Here is a 19889-nt window from a genome sequence, read left to right on the forward strand (position 1 = left end):
TGTTCATGTTGAGTCTGAGTCTGCAGAGGGTCCTAGTTCTGAGGAAGACATCACGCCTCGTCCCTGTACCAAAGACGCCACGTCCCAGTGGCCCCCAGGATTCCAAGCCGGTGGCACTGACCTCTCACATCATGAAGACCCTGGAAAAATCATCCTGGACCAGCTCTGACCCGTAGTCAGACCATATCAGCATCAGCTGGATGCATCAGCAGGGGTGATGAGATAGAGTACCGGGCTGTGGTTGACTCCTTCGTCACGTGGTGCAAGCAGAATCCTCTGCAGCTCAACGTGGCAAAACTAAGGAATTGATTGTGGACTTTAGGAAGACCAGGAAACCCTTGACCCGTGTTTCAATCCAGGGGTCGATGTGGACATTGTGGAGGACTATAAATACCTTGGAGTACACATGAACAATAAACTGGACTGGGTTACAAACACCACTGCACTTTATAGGAAAGGCCAGAGTCGTCTCTATTTTTTTTTTTCAGTTCAATTCAACTTTATTTATATACCACCAAATCACAAAAATTGCTGAAAGCCAGGTTTTCATTGCGTAACTGTCTTTTTTTTTTTTTTTTTTTTTTTTTTGCCTGTCCCATTTGGTTCTTTAGCCATCAGAATTGTTGTCTGAAGACCAACAAGGATACCCAATGGATTTACTTTGCCAAATGGATCATCGTGGCATTGCCGTATTGGTCCATTTGATCGACCTTTGTTTTTATTATTTATTATATTTTATTTTCAGATGTTACAGACGGGACAGACATGAGTGAGGGATAGGAAAGGGAGAAAGAAAGAGGAAGGAAAGGAAAAACAGAAGGGGAGAGGGACAGTGAGAAAGGGGGGGGGAGAAAAAAAATCTCCTGGATCACCTGTTGAGAGAAGAAGAATAGAAAACAAGCAAAAAAAAACCCCAGGTAGCCACCGGGAGTGAGCCGGTACATACCTGAGTGCCCAGCCCCGGACACCAAGAACCACCAATGCACCGACCCCTGAGGGCATCAGTCACCGGCAGGGAGTGTGGTAAGGGGAGATAGGCCTTGGAGGGCCTGGGAGTTCCCAGAGAGGTGGAGTCTAAGACCCGACCTGACATATAGACACAGACAAACAGGCACACACAGACACAAACATGCATTCCCACCCTCATGCACACATATACAAACACTCAGCACTCACCCAACGTAAGGATTGACATAAATGGACATGTACACACAATCACACTCCCCAAACATACTCTATACCCCGGGTCCAGGTACCCTCGCCCCCAGAGGGGGAAACAGAACCCAGACCCAAGAGATGTTACCCTTCCCCCCGGGGTGGAGGCAAGCAGACCGTCCCAGGCTCCGCAGCAGCAGGTCGTCTCTATTTTCTGAGGTCCTTCAACATCTGTCAGACAATGCTCCGGAGTCTTTTGTGGTCAGTGCTATCCTCTATGTTGTTGCATGCTGAGCACCATGTCAACATTCTTGATATTTATTTATAATCACCTCCGTCAATCCTTGATATTTATTCTTGAGTGATTTGTATATATTGTGCTATTTCTTAAATGTCTTAAATCTGTAACATATAGTATTGTTATATAGTCTAGTCTGGTTCTGTTACTGTTATTTATATTGGAGCAACTGTAACCCACATAACTTTCTTAGGGATTAATAAAGTTTGCAGATTCTGATTTCTGGAAATCTGACCATCCAAAATGGAAGATATGGACCATAGAGACATCTCTGCAAACTGATGTAACAATGGTTGAAGTTAAGTTTTGGACTCAAATTCAAAATAATGGTAGAATAATGGACCAAGATACTAAACTGTATTTGAAAAGATACTGTGACGTCTTACAATCGCCAGTTAAACCATAAATAAATTTGGTCTGTGATATGGAGTAAAATATTTAAAGTTTGTTTGCAAAAAATACAGATTCTGTGGAGGACTGTATGTCTGGGACCAGCACAGAAGCACAGATGCACTTTTTAGAGATGTTTTAAAAGAAGAAAGACTATGCTATCAGTGCACCCAGGGTTCAGGTGCAAGGCTCATGCAGCTAAATGTTTGACAGAAATAGAGAAAATGTTATTTTATGTCATTTGTTTGACTTTTGTTGTAGAAAGTTAAGATGTTTCGTCGGCATGCAATGTGTCTGGGAGAATACGACGGCCGTGGGCTGAGTTCCTTTAGCCATCAGTATTGTTAACTTTAGCTAGTATACTAGTTTGCTAACATAGCTGATAAGACTAGTGTCAATCTCACTTTGGCCGTACAAATGATAGGTCCTGCATTCTATTGATATTATACTTTATATACATTGAACTATAAAATAAAATTTTCTTAAGATGGAAACTACATCAGAGCATTAAACAGGCTGATGTTATTTGGGGTTAGAGGGTCTAAAAGGCTAAAGATGATACAGATGATAAAGACATGACTTCCTTATGAAATATTATGTAATCCTGCAGATTAATTTACTCCAAAATATTGTTTTTGTCAACAAATGTGTAGCATTCATAGCATTATGTCCCATATTAATATAACGTTAAAACACAATGTTAGAAAAATGTTAATGATATAACTATGATGAAATTTAGGGTTCTAAAGTCACTTATGCACACTAGCCAAACAGCCACTGCGAAAAATCACATTAAGAACGTACCAGTGCTTTAGTGTGCCATCATGTCCATGTCTGGGTTGTTCACGTTGTACCCTAAACATTTCTTCGACTCAAGTTTGACTCCTTTTTTCTGAGAAAAGAGGATGTGGTGTTCTGATTTGCCTTGACGACATGAGTAATTAAAAAAACATGAAAAATGGTGGAAACCCTTTAGGTCTATGGTGGCACTCTTTCCCTTAAACAAAAAAGCCCATCTCGAAGGGGAAACAGTTAAGAGCTCACTAAATGAAACAGCTTTTTTTGGTTAATCTTTAAAAAAAATGTAAAGAGTGAAAATGTCTGTGCTCTTCCCCTCCAAACCTTATTAGTTCACCTTTTAACCTAATAAAAGCAAAATATTACAGTTTTTCTCCATTGGTTTGGCTCATTTCTTGAAACACTTATTTGGTTTCAATACCTCCTTTACCTGATTTCAGAATCAGTATTTGCTTCATCTGACTTCAACAATTTCAACAGAAAACTGCAGTTTACTGTATGATACAATTCTCATTATAATCCTTATTTTGTTGTCTCCCAATCAAATCTATCTAATATTGTAGGTTTTACTGTAACATCTCAGTAAGTCATCAGTATTTCCCACTCCCCTTTCTATCAAATACCCCTGCAGTACTTCCTCATAGGCCTATCACTAGTTTAGAACCACTGGAGTAGTGGCCTGTAGTATATTGAACCTGTGGGGGAGAACATGTAATTGTCTAACTGTAGTATATGATTCTTCTGTATGACTGATTTTACGTTCTTTACTCTATTTTAGAGAATAATGGCATTGGAAGGACATGAGACCCCTCACATCCTGGTGTTCGTGGATAAAGCTGGCTTCAACCTGGCCAAGGGCCGAAAACGTGGCCGATTTTGTGTTCATACAATTTACTACTGTAATGTACATTTTCTTTTTACATATGTATAAAACTTTCTTTGCATGTGAATAATAAATGGTTATAATTTCCTTGGTAGTGTGAGTGAAATCTGTGATGTCAAACCTTGGAGGCTACTCTTTTCTGTTGTATATTGTTGGTCCTCTGCTATAGTGACAAAACATCTAAACATTTTGTATGGCAGTACTCACACAATGCCAAAGGGACGATGCATTTTGGGGGCACTGACTATTCAGATTAGAAAGAAATATAGTTTTGACACATGAGTGAACTGTTTTAGGGGAGATATGAGCTTTTGCAGGTGGACCATGTTGTTGTGATCAACCATCCAGGTTTAGTTTGACAAAAGCACCAAGAATGATGAGAATGTCCAATCTGTGTCGAGAAATGAGCCAAAGCTATTGAGAAGGATCTTTGCCATTTTGGAGACACTGACTGTTTAAATGAGAAAGGGATTTAGATTGAAGCCCGAGTGAACAGTTTTGGAAGAGATATGAGCTTTTGCAGGTGAGCTATAGTGTTGTGCTAAACTGTAAGAGTGTTTTGCCAAATGATCTTAGAGTTTTGAGAATGTAATTTCTGTTTCAAGAAATGAGCCAAACCAGTAGAGAAAGACTGTAATCTGAACTGAACAAGAATAAACCCATGACAGGAGTCATTATTTCATTACTTTAATAAAGCAACAAGTTTGAGGACGACCATATCAAAACACGTGTTTATAGGAGGAATGATGAAAATGATGGAAGCTATTAATTCAAGGTCGTTGCAATAGAAATAACAAACCTTTGTGTTGACTGTGATATTATTTAATAATTGATTAATTAGAAACTAATATCTTTATATCTATCGAGTGTGTCATGCAGCTTTATTCCCAGAATTACAGCTTTTATTGAAAAAATAATTCAATAATCTTAAAAAAAAATTAAAAATTCTAAGAAGTTATCAAAGAAGAAGGGATGAGAAACAGAAATGTATTGTATAAGTCATCCATAAGCCCATAATTTCAGGAATTTGCTCTCTCACACCGCCCTGTAATGGCTCTTGCTAAGCTTATCTGGTTATTAAGCCATGAATATGGTGTTTTTCTTGGCTGTGAATTAAAGGTGAGCTTCATTACGTTTGTAGTTCACAAACAATGAAACAAAGGACTCGCGAGCTATGACTGACACAAGTCATATCTCAGTCATTTCCTGTCTCTTTGTCAATGATTTTTCATACTTTGTCTATGAACTTCAACCTGTGGTTGGTTCAAAATGTGCACATTACTCACACAGACACCCTTGAAAGAAAAAAAAGAAAAAGAAAAAAAAAAAAACCCTGAACCATACAGACACTACATGAACATTAATGAGAACAAAATCTGGTCCAGAAATCCACTTCGATCCTCCAAACGCAGCCCTGGAGCTTCTGCTGTGGGCGCAGTGTCTTTGTGTCTGTTTTATTTCTTTTCCTCCACAGTCCTGCCAAAGTATTCCTTCTGAAACTGCTGGAACTCCTCCTCTGTGAACAAAGACTTTGCCTCTTTGGCCTTCTTCACAGGCCTGTCCGGGTGATTTCTTGACTGCCTCCCTTTATTGTGGTTCACGATCTATGTCAGACAGAAATCAAATCAGCACGTTAGGGCCACCTGTAGACAACAAAAGCAGTTCATCAGTAGCCAGTGATGGCTATGAATCTATTTGGGTTATCAATAATGCAAAAAATAAATAAATAAAATCCTGGGATTTGGATCTTTACTGTACAGTTTATTTTTTGCCGACATTAAAATTGATACCACTGCTGAATCTACGAGCAGGCTGAGAGATACCACCGGATGCCACCAGTGTTTTTGTGGCTGTGAGCAAGCTGCTTTTTTATGTAAATATGACTCTTCTTTTTAAATCCTGCTTAACATTTTGGACTCCAGTGTTTCAAGAAGAGATAAAAGTCACAGACAATGACAGCACTTGTAAAATGTGAGGGACTGATGACCTGGTTACCTTCAGTGTGTCAGAATCTGTTGCTTTACAGCCAGTTGCCATAAAGTATTTGAGGTTCTCACTCAAATGGCTCTTCCCCTGCTTCTTCCTGAACTCCTCTACAATTCAAACCAAAGAACAAGAAATTTAGAGCAACATCAACTAGACTGTAAAAGAGTAACAGAACAATTATTCAGGTTTAAGTTCTTTTTCAGTGGAAGGCTGTACATTTTACAACTGAGTTTAAGACCAATGCTGCCACCTACTGGTCCTTACATAAAAACGCAAAAGCCTCTGTACCAATTGTTTTTACTTTTTCACAGATTTCTTCATGCTTAGAATAAAAGACGACTGAAATACAGCAAGCAGACTGACCCACTGCAGACTTGATCCTCTTGTCTTTAACAGTGGCTTTGCTCTTGCCAGGCCCGAGACGGCCTTGCAGTCTTTTGACCTGCTTGGTAACTCCCTGCCGCTTGGTGCTCACCAGCTCCATCACTGTGGCTGAGCTGGGGGTCTGCTGCTGCTTCTTCTTCACTTTAGTGACATCTGGCAGGAAACACATGGCAAAAAGACACGCACAAAACCCAAAGTAAGCTGCAGACAAGGAAACATGTTCTTTTAAGAGTGTGAATCGATCTTTTTGTCATTCAAAAGCTATACACTAATTATAGCATATCTGAATGGAATCGTGTTGCACTGGCTCACAACATTAATAAAAATTGTAGTAACAAACAGAGCTATAAAAAAATGAATGTGAAATGCATAAAAAAACAGCAGTATTGTTAAATTACCAGTGTATTACACTTATAGATAGCAATGGAGTATCACAGCAGCAGGGAGATCAGTCCAAGTGTGGTCCACTCTGTGTGTGTGTGTGTGTGTAGATGGGAGGGGTATTAAAAAAAATAGAATTTAGAAGCCTGATGGCTATGAGAAAGAAACTTGGAGAATCTGGCTCTTCTGCTCCAAATACACACTCTTCATCTGAGACAGGAAGTGCAGACATTGCTGTGCTCCCATTACAAGAGAACAAAGCTAGAAACTTAGTGCTGCTGTCCACCTCCTCCACAATGTTATTGATGAGAAGCTGTGTGTGGTACACCAGTCCCCATCAATTGTCTCCACTTGCCGCATGCTTTCATGCTGGGAGATGATTTGTGTTGAATGCGGAACTGAAATGCACATTGTGAGTCCTAAAAGGTGATAATCATTAAGACATGGAACTGTGGACTGTTTTTAGGAACTAGTATAATGGTAAAATTCTTGAAGAATGATGGTACAACTGCATGGTTCAGTGAGGTATTGAAGAGGTCTGTGAGGACATGACCCAGCTGGTCAGCACATTCCTTGAGCACCAGTCCCGAGGCGCTGCTTGGGTACGTCAGTTCTTCTCAGGGTCCTCCTGACATCAGCTGTGCTGAGACCAAGTACCCGCTCACCCGGATGAGGAATTGCTTTCCTCACAGGAATGTTATGTAGGTTGAGGTTAAGCATAGTACCGTTATTCAAATACGTCTTCTTCGGGCTCTACGTTGCTATGGTTTAATGACGACAACGTGAAAACCTCCGAAATAATATTCAAGTAATCAATTTTAGACCTTAAAGCAACATTGTAAACCCCCTCTATTACGGCCTAACTATAACAATGTAAAAAAAAACCCAGATCAGTCACAAGTTATGGTCAGAATTATAATAGCGAGAGCGCTAATATCCAATACTGTTAGCCAACTGGCACAGCAAGCTCAAGAGGCTAAACTGACCTTTAATGTCATTGCTCAGCAGCTCCAGTCCTCTCCTGATCAACGAAGCCGACATCCTGATTCAAGCTACAAACGTTTTCTTCTACTTTCCACAAACTACATCCACAGAAATGTGCTTTTATAACCGGGTAACAACATGTGGTTCCATAAACATCCGGCAAGCTCGCGTGCGTCGGTTAAAAGCAGTCGGCTTGACGATGTAAAATGAACAAAGTTCCTACCTGGATGACCTGTTGTGCTATTTCAATTACTTTAGTTTTAAATTTTTATTCTTCTTATTCTTCTTCTTCTTATTATTATTATTATCAGTAGTAGTAGTCAGTGCACCCCAGGGCAGCTGTGGCTACAACGTAGCTTGCCATCACCAATGTGTGAATGTGTGTGTGAATGTGTGGATGACTGAATGTAGTGTAAAGCGCTTTGGGGTCCTTAGGGACTAAGTAAAGCGCTATACAAATACAGGCCATTTTAGTAGTAGTAGTAGTAGTATCAAAACAGAACTGCCAACTCTCAAATCAAATATGCTACAATATTTGATCTTGTTCAAATATGGAACAAGTGGCTCCAATCCTCTGTTATTTTTACTTCACACGGAGATAGGTTAATAGATTACGTTTTCTGTTGGAGTTGGAAAAATGTGCATGTCTCGCTGCAGACTTATGAATGAGTGTCGGTTCAGACTTTGTCTAAAATGTAGGCTAATGCCATTTTTACTGTGTCCCCCTTTCACTTTTATCAGTGTCAGGTGAGCCGAGGGGCGTGACGGTTTGGCTTGCGCTCTCTCGCCACCATTAGTACCTTTGCTCACTCGACCGCTCCCGACTTTTGGCTCGGTTTTGTTAAATATTGTGAAACTTAGGTAAACTTTGTAGCCTGTCTGCATCTCCAGTTCACCATGGCTCTCCAAGCCACCGCTCTGGTCACCTCTAAGTGGCTGGCTCAGGCTGTAAAGGTCCAGGGGAAAATGCGGGTCTTGGACACTTCGTGGTATTTGCCCAAACTGCGGAGAAACGCAAAGACCGAGTTCAAGAAGAAGCATGTGCCGGGAGCAGCTTTCTTTGACATTGACCAGTGCTGTGATAAAACCTCTCCTCTGGACCATATGTTGCCGTCAGAGGACTATTTTGCGGAATACGTCGGGAAATTGGGAATAGAAAACGACACGCACGTCGTGGTCTACGATGGCAGCGAGTTCGGGGCGTTCTCGGCGCCCCGCGTGTGGTGGATGTTCCGAGTGTTCGGGCACAGTGCGGTCTCTATGCTCAATGGGGGGCTCAGGAACTGGGAGCTGGAGGGTCGACCTGTGAGTGACCGGTACGTCAGACCCACAGCGACCGAGTTCAAAGCCTCTCTGAACCGCTCGTGGATAAAAACCTATGAGGATATCCTGGATAACCTGGAGACTAAAAAGTTCCAGGTGGTGGATGCCAGGCCCACAGGCAGGTTCAAAGGACTGGACCCTGAACCCAGAGACAGTGAGTAGTCTGCATTAGAGCCTTTATGATGGTTACATGGTTACAGTCCTGCGTGCCCCACTCAGGCTTTTGAAGAGATCCATTCTTCTCATAACTTCATTACATTTTCAGATTACTGACACCCTTATTTCAAATAGCATCCTCAGACTACAGGCACACTGACATGAGGGGGCGTGTACTGTATCTTTATTCTTATTGCCTCTTGATGACAAATGCGTTGATTATGATTAAGATAACTTCACAACTCAGCTATTGTTGGGACACACTTGTGCCAGGATTTCCGGCCTGACTCATGTCCGTGTGTAACTGAAATACTTCTAAAGAACCCAACGTTACACTCTTTTCCCTTGGAAAAGATGGTGACATGCATTATTTTATAGAATTTTTATCTTGGTCAAAGTGATGACTGAGTGACTCACAGTAACGTCCCACAGTAGCTTTTATTACGTGCATTGTTGATAGTAACTTTTTCATTAAAGGGTTTATAGACAACATTGATGATCTTATTGTGCCTGTTTTTAAGATAAACAGAATGATTGAACCAGTCAACTTGTTTAAGAGTGTTTAAGAATGACTGATCAAAAACTGGTTCGAGGATTGCACCTGGAGGCGGGTATCAATTACCAGTTTGAAATTCTCCAAATGTCTTCCTGTTGTCTGCGCAGATTTGTTTTTCTGGCAGTTGTACACTGCAAAGACTTCAAACTCATGGCAGTGGAGGTGGATAGACACACAAACGTGTCACAATAAGTTATTATTGTTATTAGGGGAGGATATCATGGCCCATGATATTTTATGTTATTGACCCCTGACACTCTTCTCTTTACTAGTGATGGGATAATTAATGAACAAACATGGACAATAATTAGTATCTTATAAAACACAATTACAGTTTGACTCTGACAGTGACGTCAGGGTGACACAGGTATGGGGGGGGGACAAGATAATGGTTTGCTAGTTCCTTGTACATAGAGTTTTATGGAGTTTGCTCTGGGCTTGGATGACTGAACAACACAAACATGAAAAGAGGTCAGGCAGACAGGCCGTACTTGGATAGCCCACATTTTAGCTATAGTCAATGAACCATACACACACACACACACACACACACACACACACACACTGCTGTACCACAGTAGCAGACAAAGTGAATGGTTAAACGTTTAGATGCAGCAATAGTCCAACCTTTGATCTGCTGATGTTTTTAAAGACGGCACTCAGTGAATGGACAAAACAGTGATAAGGTATAGATGTCTTATCCATATACGTCTCACAGTACACACACTGTTTGAGGGTAAAGCTCTGATGTGCTGTTACAGGGCTCCTCTGCAGGCAGAACACTTCTGAAAGCAGTTTGAGCAGTGACCTTTCTGACTGCTCTCTTAAAAAAAAACAAAAAAAACTTCCCTTTTCATTGCATGTGTAAATCCAACCTGGATTTAATTTTGGGGGAAACAAATAAAACTTTCACATGCTAAATCTGCTCTTCTGATTGACTCCCTTGGGAGTATAAGCATCAGTTTTTGTAATGTCTGTTTTCATATCAAACATCGATACAAACACACATATTTGTCTGTGGTAGTAAAAACGTAGCAAATGCGGGTTTCGCTTTCTTTTCCTCAATTCAGAGTTTTGCTTTTGAAACACTGAACCAATTTCCCACTATAACTGATATAGTCAAGACTAAAATACCGCCTGTCCCAGTGTGGTTGTGGTTTATTAACACCTGGCTATTTTTTTTTCACATTTAAAATGTGATCTGAAGAAAACCCTTTCTGGGGTTTCGTCCACATGGTCCTTCTGTAGCCAAAAGATCACAGGGTTGAGTCATCAATGATCACATTATGTTCCGTTTTTTTTATCTTATATTTAAGACTGTCATCTTCGGTCATGGACTTTAACAGTCCTCTGACTCATGCCTCTCTACTGATTTATTCAGAGTCGAGTGCAGCTGAGCTGGACCAATATAACTTACGCCTCTTACTCTTTCTGATGCTAGCAGAGTGGAGATGGAAATGCCGTAATAAGAGGCGGTCAATACAAAGGCAGATTATAATGATTTGCTAATCATGTGTACTGTATAACAAGTTATTCAGAAATGGGGATCATAACAGTTTTACTAATGGCACTAAACGTGTGGTAAAATTATTTGTGATGTAAAAGGTCACTCCAGGATTAGAGACTACATCAAGGAGGGGTGTAGCTAGAAAGGTCTAAAAAGTAAAGCCAAAACAGAAGTGCCTTAAACATGCATTCTTTTTAATGGCTGGCACAACTTCAATAGTAAGCCTTTACCCAGTGATTGTGCAGTGTCATTGGTTTCACAGTTGCTTGCCACATGTGGTTTTAAAACACCACAGTCACAATGATGAAAATGCGTCACAGCAATACTTCACTTACTAGTCAATGGGTGATGTCATAGTTACTACTTGTTACTTAAAGAAATGACAAGAAAGCTTGTCTAAGAGAGTTTGCGCTGTGTTGAAGAATAAAGGTTGTCTAACCAAATAATGACAAACTGTTTTTGCCTCATATACTGTATTTCCATGTATCTTTGTATGTGTTTCAATAAATTGCTGCACATATTTTCCATTTTCCCTGCAAAATATTTAGAATACAGAGCAACAGCTCAAGAATTTTACTGTAGTCCACATTCAAAGTGTAGAACATAATCCAGACTGAGAAAAACAGAAGGGATCAACACAGGGTTAGCATGACTTAAAAGCCTCACCAAGGCTAATCAAGATCTCTAAAGGTCTTTTTAATTGCATGTTTCTGTGTAACTGCCCATTTCTTAATTAATTAAGAGTACACATTTGCTATTTCAGATTATTTAATCATATTCTGAATGTATCTGCTCTTTCTGATTGACAGACACAGAGCCGGGCCATATCCCTGGCTCCATCAGCATTCCTTTCCACGCCTTCCTGTCACCTTCTGGCCACTTCCTGCCAAAGGAACAACTCCAGGCTCTGTTTGCCCGTGCTGGTGTGGATCTCGACTGCCCGCTTTGTGTCTTATGCGGCTCTGCAGTGACCGCGTGCCACGTGGCACTGGCGGCCCACGAGTGCGGGCACCCGGGGGTGTCGGTGTATGACGGTGGATGGTCGGAGTGGTACACCCGCGCCGTGCCCGAGCACGTCATATCAGATGGGAGAGGGAAACATTTGTGATAACAGGAAGGACCTGTGACCGATGGTTTTAGGCTGGATCACTTGTGCTGTTGTTGCTATTGAAGTTTGGTCATTTGGGATTTGTATGACTTCCTCCTGTGAAGCCACAGCCAGCAGCACGATAGCAAAATTTCCCAGAATGTCCAAAAAGCTCCTGTATTAATAATACACCACTGGGGATTTTTTTTTTTTGTTCATCTTTTATATACTGATAGATGATTTGTGATTAAAGTCAACAATATGTGGACACTAAACTGAACTTCTTAACCCCGTCCCCACCACCTCAAGTCTCCACCTGTTGGCAGCTCACGGACTCAAAGACACCTACACTTTGTAATCTTGTGTAATCTTTGGTAAAATAAATATGAACATGTTTATCGACGCAGTAACTGATTAAAAAGGACTGAAAATAGACAAAGAGCAGAGTCTCCTTTGTTAGGTTCTTACAATAATGCAGTTTAAACGATGGACTTTTGACTTGTTGACTGATTAGAGCCTAAGGATAGTGATGTTTTTCTGTTTGTTTTTGGGGGGTTTTCTGCTTCCAAAGTCAGATATCCTGAGAAGTTTGTGTCTAAAGAAAAAATAAATTAATATATCATCATGATTGCTACTGTCTCATGTCATGTTACACATTGCCAATTACTGTACAGCATTTTAGAAGACTCTTTTTCTGTGGTGGCTTAAAATGATTTCAGTGATGCAATGTTGATGCTAAAAATATTGCTTTTAATATAACAAGTAAATCACTTTTGCCATATACAATAATCATTTCTTGAGTAAAGTTCAGCATGAACAGATATAAAATAGACTTGCACTAAAGGAAACAAAAAGGTGGCATCAAAACCCACTTTGCTGTGACGTAGTGATAGTCACACGTATTACACGTAAGGCATTTTTCCACTGCATAGCAAAGGGGTTGCTGTACATAAGTTGAAATGTTAAAGCTGACCTGTGACAAGGAAGTGAGACTCAAATGTCCTCTCTTCCTCTTTCGCATTAAAAAAGCCTTTTGCTTTTTCTGAGCAGTATAGTTGTACATGTGTCACCGAGAGGACATGTTCATTATTTGTGCTGTTGCAGTGTGGGAGTAGTCACCCTGTCCTGGCTCTTAACTGGTGAGTGTGGTGCTCTGATAAAAGATTTCTGTTATCTTGCTGTGAACATGAGCTCCTTTGGGAAAGTTGTTGGTGATAACTTAGAACAGCAGTGAAGTCCCAAGATAATCTCTTGGTTTGTTTTTTATGTCATAAATAATTGGGGGTTTTTACATTTTAAGTTTAATTTTATTTTATTTCAGAACACAACATAAATTCTAGTTAGACTAAAAACAAATAAAAATACTAACAATAAGAAAAAGCTTGCTTGTTTTAACACTGATTATATTTTCAGGGCTTTGATGTGAAGTTATCTTTGTGAAGTTAATATTTATCCCTTTCCACTTTATAATAACCAACATTAAATGCCATTTGAGTTTGTGTTTCTAAAGCTTCCACTCGAGGGCAGCACTACACTAGAGTTTTAAACCTTGGCATTCAGCACTGTTGTATAATAGGAGCTCAGGTGAAATAGTCTGAACATTTAATCATGAGTATTTTTAATTAGTTTCTCTGAGCAGCTTTGCTGAGCACCTGCATCTACACACAGAGTTGTCTCAGGATTGTATCCACTTGAAAAATGTGTTACTTTGTATAAAAAATGGCTTTAATTCTTAAATAATTCTTGTTAAAGTGTTGTCGTAAATCTCACCCAAACGGTCGCAGCAGATGGCTGCCTCGCCCTGAATCTGGTTCTGCTGGAGGTTTCCTCCTGTTAAAAGGGAGCTTTTCCTTCTCACTGTCGACAAGTGCTTGCTATCTGGGGGTCATGTTATTGTTGGGGGCTTCGCTCTATCATTATAGTGGCCTTACATCACAATAAAAAGTGCTGTGAGGGAACTGTTATTTTGATTTGGTACTATGTAAATAACATTGAACAGAATTGAAACTGACATTGTTAAAAAACTTGTGGAACAGTGAAGCATTTACTCGTCAAACAGTAAATGAAGGTTTTTCTTCAAGAACATCTCCAACATTTTGACATTTATTAAGTATCTTTTGGTTAGTTACATAATTAAATTCATATTACGATCATTTATTTGTCTATACATAACTATTAATGTACAGTTGGTGATCTTAACTTGGCTTTAATGTCCTTTATGAGTCTAATGGGCACCATAACTTATATAAATCACGTTTTAAATAAATGTTGGAACTTGTCATTAAGACCCATCAGGAAAGTGTTTCCTCAGGTCTTTTTTTCTTTAGAGTTCAAGGCTTTTTTGAAACTAGAGTCTTGAGATATTTCCATCTCTGGTTGGTCTCTTGCTGTTAGCTGTTTTTAGCATGCTATTGATGCTTAGAGAGATCTAATGTTCTGTTCGCAGCAGTGCAAAGGCAGACATCACAGACAGAAAAATAATATAAAAGATAAAGTTGTAAAAACACTTTACAAACTGTTCCTTTTTTCATCCGTCTCAGAAATGCATGATTTAGAAAGTAAAAATACAACATAATCGTATTTTTTTTCCTTAAAATGTCAAGCATCATGGACAAATGACATTACATAGCAGTCAACAGTAGTTACAAAAGGTGCAATGAGCAATCAGCTAATACCCGCCACAAGATGTCACAACAGTACAAAATATTAGTATAATATTATAATATATACGACTATAATATTAGTTATAATATATGCAATGTGCTAAGAAGTGAAGAGTGTGCTGAGAAGATTAAAGGAATACTTTAAGAAGCTAATGAATGTAAAAAACGAGAGCCAGAGGGGGACGGAAAGTGGATAGTTAGCCAATGAGGAAGTGCAGAGGATTAGTAGCAAGGAAGTGAGGCAGCTCTAGAAGAGTGGAAAGGCAGTTAATCCAGATGACATACAGTGGAGGTTTGGATGTTTCTAGGAGAGAGGGCAGTGGACTTTTTAACTAGATTGTTTAACACAATCCTGGAGATTGAGAGGACCCATGAGTAATGGAGAAGAAGTACACATCTTCTTCATTACTTTCCAAGAACAAAGATGATGTGAAAAGCTGTAGCGGTATGGCTTCATGCTGTGAAAGAGCACTTCAGGTGTAATGTTTGCTTTAAGAGTGTTGCTGGGTGGGCACTGGTTTAGCATAGTTGGATGAGCAGGCGACCATGTGCTGCACGTCTCCCCCTCTGTCTCTTTTTGCGTTCCTGTCAGTCTTCACTGTCTCCATCTAATAAAGCCAGAAAAAGGCCAAAAAATATATTTTTTAAAAAGTGTTGCTGGAACATCAAAAAGGGGTTGCAGTGTCTTCATGGATCCAGAGAAAACATATGATAGGGCGCCTGAGGTAGTGTGTTAGGAAATCAGAAGTGTATGTGAGTGTGGCGCAAGACATGCAGGACGCCAGCGAGACAGTGGGTTAGGTGTGTGGTAGAAGTGCCAGATGAGTTCAAGGTGGGTATGGGATTACATCAGGGTTTGACTTTGAGTCCTTTCCTGTTTTTGATGGTGATGGACAGCCTGACAGGTGAAGTCAGGCAAGGGTCTACGTGGACTAACGATGCTTACAGATGATATTTTGCAGTGGCGAGAAGGTAGCAGAGAGCCTGGACATGTGGAGGTTTGCACTGGAGAATAGAGGAATGAAAGTCAGTAGAAGATAGAATACATGAGTGAGAATGAGAGGGATATAGGTGGAACGGTAAACATGCAACTAGCACAGGTGGTGAAGGTGGGGTCAACCATCCAAAGCCTCATATAGTAGACAACAGAGGTGAAGAAGAGAGTGCAGCGGGTGGAGATGAGGGTCAAGGTTGATGTGTGACAAGAGTGAATGGAAAGATTTCCCGTGTGGTGGTGAAACCTGCTATGATGTATGGTTTGGAGACGGTGCCACTGACAAAAAGGCAGGAGGCTGACGTGGAGGTGGCAGAGTTGAAAATACCAAGATGTTTTACTAAGAGGATGGACAGAATTGAAAATGAGTACATGAGAGGTATAGCTCATGTTGAAAATCATTTTTGGAGGGGTTAAAGGTTTTATTCAACCCCTCATGAACAAAATGTATTGCCTAAACCTTTTATACATGTCTGGCCAGGTTCTAGTAAGTTATGCACAAGTTGGCTTCTTGTATATCCTGTGTGCTGTGGCTTAAAAGCCCCCCTAATCGTGAGACTGGCCTACTTTTTGGTGATCTGCTTGTGTGTGCCTGACGTGTCACAGCACGTGATTAATATTTGTTTTGGTGTCTGCGTTAAAATATTGTCTTTAACACTTTCTCACCTGTGAGGCCCAGTTCGGTCAGATTTAGGCTGTCTATTTTCATCTGCTGTGTGCAGCTGGATGTGGTACTTGCAACGGTGGCATATTTAAAAAAAAGTAAGACACTCTAGCACACGTGCACACTTCAGCACCTCTAATTTCAAGTCCTTTCCCAAACTGATAGCATTTCACCAGCAGTGGATAGTTGTGTATTAACTGGGCACAGTCACTTTTTTGTAGTATAGACTGTTCTGCCACTTATATCGTGCCTCCAGGAAACTGCAGAGGGATGATTGCCGTGTGAGTGCATGCACACGAGAACAAAACTAAATTTAGGACAGTGATGTGTTGTATTACTCAGTAACGGGTAAATGCATTACAGTAACAACAACACTGCTTTTTACCCACAGAAAAACCAGGTAGGATGACAAATAGAGGTTTTCACAATTAACCAATAAGCTTATTTAGTAAGCCAGCTGTTTCCCCCATTCTCAGCCTTTCTCACTTGCTAAGCTAACCTTCATATTTCTTATGTAAACATATGAGATATCGAACTTTCCATCAAACTCTCAGTAAGAAAGCACATTTCCCAACTAATCATTTAACCTGGCCCTAAAAAGAGTTGACTCTGAATTTCAGTTAGCAAAGCAAACAAAACAGAGGCATGAAATTATAGTTTCTGCACTAGCATATTACTTTTACTTCTTACCAAGTCATAGTATTTTTAACAAATAATAGAAACTCAGTGCAAAGGGAACAGAAAGTGTTTATGCGAACATAGAAAAAGGGGTTTTCACCATGTTTCACATTTCTTGACACGCTGATTGAATGTCACCGAGTTACAACCCCAAGGGAAACCACAGCACCGCAGCCTCTTCTTTTCTCAGAAAATTTTCCAATACGTCACTAGAGGCAAGACGGCAAAACTTTAGTCAAAGAAATGTTTAGGGTACACGGCCTGAATAACCCTACAGACATGGAAATGACAGCACGCTGAACAACTCTGGAACGGTAAGTTCAATTTTTACTTGGTTTACTTGGTCTTTTCTAAGAGAGATCAAACACATTTTTTAGTTGCTATGAATGAATGAACCTGCGGTGAAGAAAGATGGTGTTGCAGTGTGATGGAGAAAGTGATAAAGTCTACTCTGAAGCGAGATTAGAAGTGGCTGGTTACGTGCATGTGATGAATGGAAAAGGCTTTCTTTTTTCTGTATTTAATTCATAAAATCATAACAAGTTAAAGCTCACCTATTGTGTTTATGCAAGAGTTCTCACTGTATTTTCCACAATATCATTGTGAACAAGACTTTTCACAGTTATATTGTAATTGTAATATATTCTGCACTAAAGATCACCTAAAAGGTCCAAGTAGACAGAAATATATTTAGATATAAAAACTAGTCCCAGTAAGATACCTAATGCTGTCTTTTTAATAAAAACGCTAACTCGGAAAGGTGCACTTTAAATGGCACAGGAAAATAGGTGGGGGGGTGAGGCAGGGGGAGGTGGCAGAATAGCAAAGACACAAAATAGTGTGGAGGAGCGAGAGAAGGAAAGGACGCCAGAGTTAAAGGGTTTCTAAACGGACATGTGGATAGTTTTGTCAAATAAACAAAAGTCGTCCATGCGCACAACAGCTTTTTTGGGGGTTGCAGTTTGAAATGTGTCAGCATGCTAACAAGCAAGTTTATCATGTTGATTTTACACATAAACAGTATTAAACAAATTGAAATTCAGACATTTCACAAAGCTCGTGGTAAGCTGTAAACACCCAAATTTCTGCCTGCCAGCAGCATTAGAGGAAACAGCTCAGGGGATTTATTGTATGTCTGTACAAAATTATGTGTCCCTGCATGCTCAACAGTCATACTGCTGCTGCCGCTGTTGTTTCGGGATACGCCTACTCCTAGACTGCGACTATGATATGCTAATTTATCCCACCTTCAACCCTTTCAGTTAAGAATTCAAGCCATAGCGGCATAATCAATCCAACCATCTCATTTCCAAGTATCTGATCACATAAAAACTACTTGGCAGATTCTTGTCTCTGACATCATAATAATAACGATACTTCAATTAATCACTTACAGTAAACAAGACAAGGTTCCACCAACTGACAACCATGCTCATTTTAGCTACTTATAGTCAGAGAGTAACAAACATCTTTACTGCCTCTTTTTGGTTGAACATCAGCCATAAAAACAAAAGAAGGAAAGAAAAAATACCCAGACAGGTCAGCAACTTTCTGGTAACCACCAGTTGCTTAGGGAAAATCTGCATTTCCTGACACCAACTATCTAATGAGTGACATTTTTGTCAGTCATGTAGGTTGACAGGGTGGACCGGACTTTAAGCCCATGTGACTGAAGCTTAACATGATGACTATTATGAAGCAGTTTTGATCTGTATGCCCACAGAAATGAATAAAACATGTTACTCCAGCTCACCACTACTTGTGGTTTCAGAAACCGCTGCACCAGTAATTTCAAGAAAAAAGTAGTTCAAGAAATGAAGAGCAGACTTTCTGGATTATGAATGGTTGCTTTTTTTGTTATTGGAAACAAACATACCTTTCTGGGAAGACAAAGGGGTTAGGATGTGGTTTAAGTTTTTAGTGTGTATTTGTATTCAGTTTGTGGTTGTTTTTCTCGTGTGTCAGTGAAGTGAGTAAGGAAAGAGAGAAAGAGATGAAAGAGAAAAAAAAGAGATCAAAGAGTGTCAACTTTTTCACTTTGCTGTCGGACCAGTGTAGGGGAAGTCCAAAAGTCAGTAGACAAATGATATGAAGAGAACTAGTGCTTAACACATGAAAAATGGTTCTTAGAAGGTAAAGTATTAAGATAGTGTCTGATAAGAAGAGGCAAGAAGAGGAATCTTGATTTTTTGAAGTTATTAACAAAGCGGGTTTTCCACAATTGGATAAGTGGTCAACTGACGCAAATCATTCAAATCTCCTGTTAGCTGGGGAAGTCTGTGGATTGTCCAGTATGACTTTGACTCGTATCATTAATCACATGACTTCAGGTTTGATTAAAAACAGACTTGTGATTTCAGTCTTATGAACTTTTTAAAAAAAAAATCCACCATAACAGAAAAAGTCTTGTTGAAGTCTAACCAAAAACAAACAATCCATCCATCTTCTTCCGCTTTATCCGGGGCCGGGTCGCGGGGGCAGCAGCCTAAGCAGAGAAGCCCAGACTTCCCTCTCCCCAGCCACCTCCTCCAGCTTATCCGGGGAACACCAAGGCGTTCCCAGGCCAGCCGAGAGATATAATCTCTCCAGCGTGTCCTGGGTCTGCTCCAGGGCCTCTTCCCAGTGGGACATGCCCGGAACACCTCACCCAGGAGGCGCCCAGGAGGCATCCTTGTCAGATGCCCGAACCACCTCAGCTGGCTCCTTTCAATGTGGAGGAGCAGCGGTTCTACTCTGAGCCCCTCCCGGATGGCTGAACTTCTCACCCTATCTCTAAGGGAGAGGCCAGCCACCCTAGGGAGGAAGCTCATTTCTGCCTCTTGTATCCGCAGTCTCGTTCTTTCGGTCACTACCCACAGCTCGTGGCCATAGGTGAGGGTAGGGACGTAGATCGATCGGTAAATTGAGAGCTTCGCTTTTACACTCAGCTCTCCCTTCACCACGACGGACCGGTGCAGCGTCCGCATCACTGCAGCCGCAGCACCAATCCGTCTGTCGATCCC

The 19889-nt window shown here is 40.5% G+C and overlaps 2 protein-coding genes across 2 annotated transcripts; one reads left to right on the forward strand and one right to left on the reverse strand.

Annotated features, from left to right (window-relative positions):
• Positions 1-4195: 4195 nt before the first annotated feature.
• Positions 4196-7450, reverse strand: rps19bp1 (ribosomal protein S19 binding protein 1). Its single transcript, XM_086294949.1, has 4 exons — positions 7262-7450; positions 5874-6047; positions 5520-5617; positions 4196-5128 (listed from the first exon to the last, which is right to left on the reverse strand). The coding sequence occupies exons 1-4, from the start codon at positions 7314-7316 to the stop codon at positions 4979-4981; spliced, it is 477 nt and encodes a 158-aa protein (XP_086151075.1). The 5' UTR covers positions 7317-7450; the 3' UTR covers positions 4196-4978.
• A 573-nt stretch (positions 7451-8023) lies between these two features.
• LOC147327327 (3-mercaptopyruvate sulfurtransferase-like) lies at positions 8024-12489 on the forward strand. The gene is made up of 2 exons (XM_086294951.1): positions 8024-8736; positions 11611-12489. Exons 1-2 carry the CDS (start codon positions 8157-8159, stop codon positions 11907-11909), a joined length of 879 nt encoding a protein of 292 aa, XP_086151077.1. The 5' UTR covers positions 8024-8156; the 3' UTR covers positions 11910-12489.
• Positions 12490-19889: the final 7400 nt, after the last annotated feature.

Source organism: Aulonocara sp. 'chitande type north' Nkhata Bay, linkage group LG6 (genome assembly GCF_057382095.1).
Source record: "Aulonocara sp. 'chitande type north' Nkhata Bay isolate Kocher_YH1m ecotype deep benthic linkage group LG6, A_spYH_male_GT1.1, whole genome shotgun sequence".
In the NCBI taxonomy this organism is placed as follows: domain Eukaryota; kingdom Metazoa; phylum Chordata; class Actinopteri; order Cichliformes; family Cichlidae; genus Aulonocara; species Aulonocara sp. 'chitande type north' Nkhata Bay.